At 41.6% G+C, this 10,346-nt stretch overlaps 1 protein-coding gene across 1 annotated transcript in view; it reads left to right on the forward strand.

Moving 5' to 3' along the window:
• The first annotated feature begins 1,308 nt into the window (after positions 1-1,308).
• LOC118416945 (macrophage mannose receptor 1-like) overlaps positions 1,309-10,346 on the forward strand; it is an 11,907-nt gene continuing 2,869 nt past the window's right edge. Inside the window, exons 1-8 of the mRNA XM_035822261.1 lie at positions 1,309-1,756; positions 3,080-3,171; positions 4,107-4,267; positions 5,376-5,539; positions 6,031-6,069; positions 7,262-7,553; positions 8,916-9,067; positions 9,672-9,692. Of these exons, the coding sequence (XP_035678154.1) occupies positions 1,705-1,756; positions 3,080-3,171; positions 4,107-4,267; positions 5,376-5,539; positions 6,031-6,069; positions 7,262-7,553; positions 8,916-9,067; positions 9,672-9,692 (973 nt within the window). The 5' untranslated portion in view covers positions 1,309-1,704. The remainder of the gene's footprint in view (positions 1,757-3,079; positions 3,172-4,106; positions 4,268-5,375; positions 5,540-6,030; positions 6,070-7,261; positions 7,554-8,915; positions 9,068-9,671; positions 9,693-10,346) is intronic.

Genomic DNA, 10,346 nt, shown 5'->3' on the forward strand with positions numbered 1-10,346 from the left:
CATCATGAAAAAGGCGCCTCGACTCATTTTCATGTTGATGATGTACGTGCGGCAATGCCGCTGGCTTTATTCAAGTTTTAATCCTTTCAGAAAGGAAATCGTAGCATTTATGAAGCTCCCCGTTTTTGCCACAAAAGGTCTTCCTAGTAATGTCTACATGTAGGTCACATTTTCAAACCAGAGTTCAACCGGACAGCTTTCGGGAACGAAAAATATGACATAAAAGACCAAAATGCACAAAACGTAAAGAGGAAAGTCGCGGGCATGATTTGTGTCAACTTCTAGGTATACATTTTTATTCTTATTTTCCTAAAATGACCCGGCCGGGCCCCGGTTCGGAAATGTGACCCTAGCATAAACGGCCTTCCTTTGGACGTTACGATTTTGCCTTCCAAAACATCTGCTTGGAAACTACACAAGAATCATAGAAACCCAAAGTAAAGTCTACAGCACAACCACGACATATTGTTTGGGTTAAATAACACGTAATGACTACTTTCGTCAACAAATGTTAACGAATATTGAAACGGTAATGACCCACTGATCCGGAACTTCGTTGTGACAAAAGATGTAATGAAATGAAGTCGTCCCACTAATGAAACAGTTCTGACCGGGTAACTGAATTACCAGGGGCAGCTTGCTTAATCATCACTTGTTTTGTGCCCATGGTTTGTTAGTTGGATCAAGTGTTCTCTTTTTTAAGTACTAATTGGAACTCCCAGTGTCGACAAGCCGCCGTGGATGAAAAGCCTGACAAACAGACATGGAAGGTAGCTTGATCCGAAAGCGGATGAGAGAAATGACTTGGGGCTCAACATACAATACATACAAAGTACAGGCGTTGGGGAGTTACACTGATACGCTGTCTGATATATAATAATCTACTGTCGCACAGTCCACGAGCTTCGGTCGTATTTGGTGATCTCCAGAAGATCACTCGATTCTAAAATCGACATGGGTGACGTTCCTTTTTTTTTTCAATTGAAAATGTACCCTATCATATCTTCATATCTAATGGGTCTCGGGCCTACAAACATCGGCCATCCTAACAGATCGCACGTGATGTTCGTGAGAACAACAGGCGCCAGAGCTCGCAAACTCGTAGTCCGGTCGGTTTTCGAGCTGTACGATTTCTTTTGAGGCTGATCAGTCGCAACTGTGCAGTCGCTGGTAGATACGTGGTGATGACACAACAGACTCTCACCAACGAACTAGCTGTGTTCAATCACAGTGGGGCTCCGTGTGCGGTGGTTAATCAAGTTGCCTTTTATTTGTTCAAGGTCGTCAGATGCTACGAAAGAAGCTTATTTACATGTACCATCGAAGGGGTTTCTCTTAACAACGCCTTGCCATTGTCTCACACAGCAACGACCCTTTATTTTGCAGGATGTACAGCAATGTAGTAAACAAGAAAAATCAAGGACGCTGAGAAATTAGGTGTGAAACATTATACTTCCAGGTCACCAGGCATTTTGGCGTTTCTTTACGAGAACATCTTGTAAGACTGTCAATCAGATTTAAAACGTATTTGTGTTGCTATGCACCATAATACGATATTGTGTTTTTTTTTCAAAAGAAGTCAACCAACGCATATCCGGGACACATAGAAGAGAGGGTTGAAGACGGCTGATCTCTGGTCGGGAGATAGGCGTACTTTTAGGTCAAGGTCGGCCGTAAGACATAAAGTGACGAAATCACCCAGATATGTGGCGTTTGCAGATTCTCGTCGGGTTTCTCATCATTTTCTCAAAGTTCGGTAAGGAAACTTATTTTGCCTTCGTCCAAAGTACACATCCTACTAGTATTTTACTCTCCAAGCAAAGGTTAGATGCCAGATGTTTTTTAAACGTTTTTACGCGTTTTTATCGGGCTTTCTATTTTGTACCGTTTTCTTTATGTCTCGCGCCATCGAGACACAAAGAAAACGGTACAAAATAGAAACCCCGATAAAACGCCAGAAAAAACGGCAAAAAAAACAACAGTCGGTGCCCAAACGGAACAAAATAGAAAGTTCGATAAAACCGCCTACTATTGAAGACGAGAAGAACGGTCGGAACCTAACTTCTGCTTCAAGAGTACTAGTATTTCACTTCAGCTACAATTAGAGGACTGAGTGGCTCCATCTCAATGATTTGCAATTTCTTCGGTTTCGTACATATCCAGAAATAATTGTAATATCAACTCTCATAATTCTACTGGATGCCATAATTTGTGTGTGTATGTGTGTGCGTGTGAGTGCCCTCAAGTGCCCGTGCGTACATTGTTGTACGTATCGGTTAAGTTCCTTATTACCAATGGCATTTTTTTCAAAACTTTTTTTTTCACTGTATTACACTTTTATAAGGTACGCTTTGTAAAATGATGAAAATCACGCCAGTCCTATCTTGTGATTAAGATAGCCGGAGACTCAGTCTGCCCTGTATCGCATATCCTAGAATTTACAGCGATGTTACTTAACTATCCTCGCTATGTATACGTAGGTACAGTATATGCACACATGACGAAGGAAGATATGTTCAAATATCTCATGTCATCATCTGACCACGATATACTAGAAAATCTCTGTAAGTTCATCTACAAATGTTTTAGGAAGAGAGAAGATGCATATAAACTATAGTATGTGAAACTGTATAACTTTGCGTTTACTACCTTTTGTACCAAACTGACTGCATTTAGCCCCAACGGGGCATGAATATGCAATAAACTTCATTGTCATTGTCATTGTCAGTATAGTGAACTGTGTTGTCCATTAAGAAGGGTTCACACGTGCGTATAAATTGAAGTCCGTATGAGGTCCGTATGGAGTTCTTAGCCTCTAGTTCCTAGCTTTCACATGTATTGTAAAAATACTAGTTGTAAAAATTGGGCAAATAAATACAGATGCATAACATGCCGAAGGAGTTAGCTGGCGGAGGAGTATGGTTTGCGACCCAGCTAACTCGTCTGGCATGTTATCTGTCAATATTTGTCCAATTTTTCCAGTGACATGTGGAGCCTGGAAGAGGCTAAGTATTTCATACGGACCCAATACGGAGTTTATACGCACGTGTGAACCCACCCCAACTTTGCCCCCACCCAGGCGGTACGCTGGCCTGTGAGAGCGGCTGGACGGAGTACCGCGGCGCGTGCTTCAAACTCTTCACAGAACCCGCCACGGGGGAGGCGGCACAGGTGCGAGGAAATGTTTTATCTTTGTGGAAGACTAGGCGTTCACTCCATGCATCGTTTGGCTTCGATCTTTGAACCTCTATTGACCTCCACTACATCTTTTGACTTTTTTTGGTTTCGACCTTTGTACCTCTATGGACCTCGACTTCATCTTTTGACTTTTTTTTGTTTCGACCTTCGAACCTCTATTGACCCCCACTCCATCTTCTGACGTTTTCGATTTTGACCTTTGATCGTCTATGGACTTGAGTAATGGACATTGGTTTTGATTTGACGCATTGTGTGGACACTGTGTGGTTAATTCAACATATGAAGTGTTCCCATACTTGTGTAACATACATTCTCATAATTCCACCAGGTGCCATAATACCGCCACCTTGTTATAGAAGCCTTCTAAAGATTGTCTTAAACACCTAAATATCTGAATTGTATTACATTTAAGATATTTAACATTCGGTGTTCAAGACAATCATGGGAAGACCTCTTTATTAACGTTTCTTGAGGTGGCGGTATAATGACACCTGGTGGAATTATGGTAGTCGTTGTTACGCCCAAGTACACTAATGGCGCTGCCACCTATATTGGATTTGAATAACCATTAATTTCCCCAAACTCGGTAATTATAAGTACGCTTAAAGTGTGACTGAAAAGGCAACAAAACACATAAAGCGTAACATTCCCTTTTAGGTATGACATTCGTCGAGTGATCTGTCAAATTTTAGATCTCAGCAATATCGCTGCACCAGTGAAATGGGAGTATAGCTAAAATGGATAAACCTGTATACGTCGATGAAGGGTAAACTTCCAGGTAACAAGATACGCCAGATAATGGCAATTCACGCAACTGGGTATGCTTTTTTCGTCTGACGGTTTCTAATGTTATATCCAGTTGCTTGAGTAGCTAATATTTGGTGGATGAAACCTGTCTTTCTATGCAGAGCTCTTGCGGTGATGCTGCCGCATCTGTTGTGAAGCCGAAGACGTTCGGTATCCAGGCCCTGGTGCAGGGGATGATGATCGGGCAGGCCGAGGGCGACTCTTGGCTCAGTATGCTTCACACCGGTGATTCCGGTGGTTGGACGTACCTGGATGGTACACCGTAAGTCAGCGTACAGTCAATCAATCGGGTCTCACTAATTACTGGAAACAACCGAAAACAATTTTCACTGATTACCGAAAACAACTTGAAATCTACATTTTCGGTCGTTTTCGGTATTTAGTGAGATCGAATTGTTACACGTACACTAAACTCCAGAAGAGAGCTCCATGTTAGGAAGTAAGAAATGCTGTAACGTTATTTTCCGATAGTCAATCATTTTAGGAAGTAAGAAATGCTTGCTACTTCACATCGTTTCATAAAGTACTCTTTAGTTCCACGTGCATCAAAAAGCATTCAGTATTCTACTAAACTCCCCAAATACTCAGCTTATATTGCTGAATACAATATGCCAAGGCCAGAAAAATGTTTTAAATTACAAAACCAATTTGAGGGGCATTAAGAGAAAACTCCCGTTATTTGTTCTTTGATATCTTCTGAACAATCAACCTTATTGGTCTGCTTATCACCCCTCATTAATGAAGAAAATATTCATGATGAAGGAAGTGTCTGCAAGTACGAACGCCAAAGACAATGTTTAGGCCCTCTGGCGCTTGAACTTCTCACTGCAGCAGAAATTCCTTTTTTATGTACTCTTTTGTCCTGGACTTGCTATTGTCTTCTTTTAAATGTCATGTCTTTCGTGAAACAGCATTCAATGCGGTAGGAAGGTATATATACTTAAAAATCAATTCAGTCATTGTCATTATCATGTATTTGTAACAGTTACTGCAACAACGGTGAAACATAAGTTTGTCTTGTAAAAAAAGGACAGTTGGTTGATTTTGATACGTTCACCTAGCGTGGGTACCATCCGGATAGTAGTTCGCTCCTATGTTCGCTAATGCTACACAGAGAAGCGACTGTATATAGTGTATAATGAACGTCAGAGCTAGAAGTGACTGTCTATAGTATATAATTAACGCCGGAGCGAACTTCTTTCCGGATGGTACCCAGGCTAACGTTCACCCAGACGGCAAAGAAAACTGAGCTATCGATGACTTAGATGGATTAGATGTCGGCTATCTACGCTTGTGCTTTACAACATAGCTATGATATTCCGGAACTTAGCACTTTTGTTTATGGCAGACGTATTCTAACTTGAACCCAGGGTAGGCGATTGTGATTGGACGAACTGGGGCCCGGCGTCCAATGGCGAGCTCAGCTCCAACGATGCAGCTGACGGAGAACAGTGTGCTCTAATGACCGGCGCTACAGGATGGGGTTGGGAGGACACCTCTTGTTGGAGTCTAGGGCGTTACATCTGTCAGGCTGGTAGGAATGGAAGGGTTTTGACCACAAAAATGTATTTCATTCTGTAACGTTAAACCCAAGGAGGTTGGTTCGCGTACTAGTGCTTCTGATCAGCATTGACAATGACTTGCTTCTTTTGAATAAACTTGATAGATATGTGCATCTTATATTTTGTCTGTCCTACACTTTAAATGTCCGTACATACGTATATCCAACGATATCGTATAGCCTAGCTTACACCGTATGATAGCCGAATTTAGCTCCCGAACACCAGCCGAACACTAGCCAACCATCAACCACCAACCAACCCATTCCAGACCTGCCGAGCTAGAGCCGAATATTTTCAAAACATTCGGATGGCGCAGCCGAACGCCAGCCGACTCAGCCGAGCGCCAGTCGAATACAGCCGACTTAGCTCCCAAATCACTCCTAACCATAGTCGGGAGAGTTGGGAGCTAAATTCGGCTATGTGTAGTTTTCACACCATTGTTCGTGATTTCTTACATTCCCAGGTGACGTCACTGGAATTTCAGACGATTCATGTGGTAACGGTAAGTGACATCGGTGCTTCACTATCTCTCCTATATTGCAAGTTTAGGTTAGCTTTTTTGTTTGTTTGTTTGTTTGTTTTACTCAAGAGTCACCACGTAACGAGACGAAGGCCACTTGAAGGTTACGGGTTATATGGATAGAACTAAAACAGCATCTCTTCTCCCTACGACAGAAACATCATCCTTATTGCTTATTTTAATGAGAGTGAGGACTAAAGGCCCCCTCTCACTAGACTCGCGTCACGCTTGCGTCGCTTCGGGGTTCGTTCACTGTGTCACTGTTGTGTTATTTTCGCCGATTTTATGTTGCGCTCACACTTACTTGCGTCACTGTTGCGTTTCTAGACTAAATGAACAGGTTATCGGAAGTCGCAGCGTTGTCAATGTATGAAAAATCACTGTAAAATGATGAAAATGCCTCAAAATGATATTTATAATGAAATACTTTCCCTTGTGATGATGCGTAATATGTTACTTATGTTATATGATAACCTTGAAAGACTTTTACAGTAAAAGAAGTGACCCAAATGAATGGACACGAACCATATACCAGATTTGACTCCATCGCTTATGACAAAATATAACTTGATACTGTTGAAGGTATGTTGGCGTCACTGTTGTGTCACTGTTGTGTTACTCTTGGGTCACTGTTGTAACTTGTAACTGAATCAAAAACCGCTGTAAAATGATATCCAAAATGTATCCGAAATAGCTTTTCAATAATAAAAGGATGTTTACTTTTGATACTTGGTGCAAAATAGACAAAATATAACATTGATACTGTTGAAGGCATGTTGGCGTCACTATTGTGTCACTATCGTGTTACTCTTGGGTCACTGTTGTGTCACTCTTGGGTCACTGTTGGGGCATCTTGCCACTTGCCTTATCTTTTAACTTTCAAAAAACCGTCGCGCTTGCTTGTGTCACCTCTAGGTTCGCTTGTGTTACCTCTAGGTTCGCTCGCGTCACCTCTAGGTTCCGTGGGGTCACGTCTGCGTTGTCGAACCCCGAAGCGACGCAAGCGTGACGCGAGTCTAGTGAGAGGGGGCCTTAACTAAAACTCCATAGGGGTTACGAGGGCTGCTCGGGAAAATTTCATGACCCATTCTATGATAGTTGTTCCCGCTGTACAAGGCCCAGATATGATAATCTATAGCTTTTTGTATATCAACGCTTTGTTTTTCTTGCGCAGCGTCAGTAATCAACACGCCCTGTCCCTCCGGGTGGACGGCGGGACCGGGAGATCTCTGCTACAAGGTGTCGGCGACAGTCGCGACCTTCGCGGACGCAGAGGCGGACTGTGCCTCCCAGGGCGCCAGGCTGGCCGCTCCGTACGATGAGAGGACTCACCAGTTCATCGCGGGGATGGCCATGTTGGTCAACCCCAATTCAGATCACTGGATCGGCATCATCATGACCCATCCGTGGCTGTCGGGCGTGGTGGAACTACTAGCTGAGTCGTTTGGGTTTTCAGACGGCCTCGAGTAAGATAAGAACATTATCACACTGCTCTAGTACTACTGTATCACCACTTCGCTTACATTTGTACATCACAGTGTTCATTTCATTTCTTGGCGACGCCTCAGGGGCTAGCCTAATAATATAGTGTGCGACCGTTTGACAAAAATTCCCAAAATCTCGCAGGCATGACGTCAGGAATTTTTCCACGCCTGCGTAGTTGCATCATCCCTTTAGAGGGGAATAACTCGGGAATGGGTTGACGGATCATCATAATATTTAGAATGTAGATAGCTTCAGAGATGCCTAACATAATTACATAAATGTAAATGCTAATCATGCATATCAGGGGCTAATTTGCATAATTAATGAGGACAGTTTATAAATACAATGCATTTCATGTTAAAATGCTCAAAAACATGCCATATGTAATTAAAAAAGAGAGAAACATTATGCTTACTGTTAAGTCTATATCCGATTAGCAAAAATCTCGAAATTCTACAGCAATTCTTCCGCGCGTGCGCAATTGCACCATACTTTTGGAAGGGAATAACTCGGGAAGGGCTTGACTGATCATCATGATTTTTGATATGTACATAACTTCGGAGATGCCTTCCATAAATAAGGGCTATTAATGCAGACCCCGAGCTAATTTGCATAATTAACTAGCACAATTTATTAAGCCACAGTATTTCATTACTACTAGGACACGTAAACAGGACATATGTAACTAGAAAAGAGATAAATATCGATAGACATCAATTATGCAAATTGTTATCTAATTTACATAATGAGAAATTGTTATTGTAGTGTTAAATGACGAAATTCCATTCTTCCGACATTTGGCAGCAACACGTACGTTAAGTTGAACATGCAGACGTAAGAAGGGCAAATCAGGGTCTCATTTACATAATTTTTGAGAAAATGCTACAAAAGCCTTCTTGACTTTCATACTTTGAACACATTGCTATTTAGGTAGAGGAAATGATCATCTTCAAACATACAGCCAGGCGAAAGGATAGAACACAAATGCAACACACCTACAACAACAATCATTAATACGTATAAACAATAAATAATAGTTGTCTTATGCTAGGGTCACATTTCCAAACCGGGGTCCGGCCGGGCTGTTTTTGGAAACGAGACATAAAATATATACCTTGAAATAAACACAAATCATGACCACGACTCTCCTTTTTGCGTTTTATGTATTCTAGCGTTTTACATATTTTTCGTTCCCGAAAGCTGCCCGTTCGGACCCGGTTTGGAAATGTGACCTAGGCATTAGACCTATTATTTATGTTAATTTTGACTTTTGATCATTCTCTGCAAATTCCTACAATGGACATCCGTTGAACGGTATTGATGTTGTCACTTTTGTTCCCTAGATTGGACATATGTGGGTACACGAACTTTAAGACCGGCCATCCCGGACAGGACGTGTGTTGTGGCTACATGGACTCTACTGACGGCTACAAGTGGGGGTTCGGTGGGACTGACCCGGACCTGGAGCTGCACTACGTGTGTCAGATGGATAACGGTAAGGTCCCCTACACGGCGACTAGTTACTGAGCGACCGTCCAGCAACCAAAATTGAATTTGTGTGACCCTTAAGTTCATGATTGCAATATGATGCAAGATGACAAAGTATGATTTAAAAGACAGCAAAACACAGAAAACGAGGTCAAAGATGTGAAAGTACAAAAATGAAGACTATTATTGCTATACCATACTGTTAACCCCTCGTAACCACTTAAATTTCATTACGAAGGCAACTTCCTTCTGGCCAAACTATTTTATTCGCACGCTCGAATCAGTTTTGGGGTTCACAGAGGATACCATCCATATAATCAAATCACTATCTAACTGCTGAATACTCGCCATCCTTAGTCTTCTAAATCCCGCATGTGCATGCAAAGGGAAGTTGTAAGTCACTAGGAGCCATCACTTTGGTCTTATTGCGACCAAGAGAACATACTACATACTACATATACGTGCAACAGTCGTGGCGTCATAATAATCAACGCGTTCATATAGTTAACGGGCCCTATCTCAGAAAATGAACATTTTTGATTGATCTCATCTATCTTTTTAAAAAGTCATTTGACGTTTTTATTTTCATCTGTTTGTTCCCATCTCTATAGATACGATGTACATCTGCGAAGGTAAAGTAACTTCTCTTTATGTCTTAAGTTTGTCTATTCGGCCGCGGTGATGTAAAATGCACTATTATGCAGGAGTTGTTGCTGTCGTATTGAATGTATAAACATGTTCATTGCAATGTTATGATCGATTTGGGCAGAACGGACAAAACCTCTGGTCACGGGGAATTTTATGATATCTTCCGGCTTCAAAACTATGTACATTCGAAAGATACTTTCCTTGTCCGTATCTTTTCTTTTAGCGCAGAATAAACGGAAAGTTTTTACATTTTTTTGCATAGAAATTTACCATTCTTGTATGTGTATATCCTGCAAACGGTGTCGCAATCGATCGGTTATGATATCAACATGGTGCCGTACTTTGTCCATAGTTTCCATACAAAGTCATTATAACGTAAAATGGCATATGCTTTACGGAGCAGAGTGTCTTCGGGTAATTTGCAAGTGGTGTCTTTTTACCTTCCCATCACGCAATGCGTGCATATCATTAATATCATTAGCCAGGGAATTGTGCCATGTAATATCATTGTGCCCAAACTTCACCAAACAGCAGTGTTTTTCTGAAAATACCATTGATTGATGATATTATACTACTTGTGCATCAGAAAAAAACACTTATGCACTAAAAAGCACCCATCGGAAAGTAAAGTTTTTTGT

This window comes from Branchiostoma floridae, chromosome 5, assembly GCF_000003815.2.
Source record: "Branchiostoma floridae strain S238N-H82 chromosome 5, Bfl_VNyyK, whole genome shotgun sequence".
NCBI classification, from domain to species: Eukaryota; Metazoa; Chordata; class Leptocardii; order Amphioxiformes; family Branchiostomatidae; genus Branchiostoma; species Branchiostoma floridae.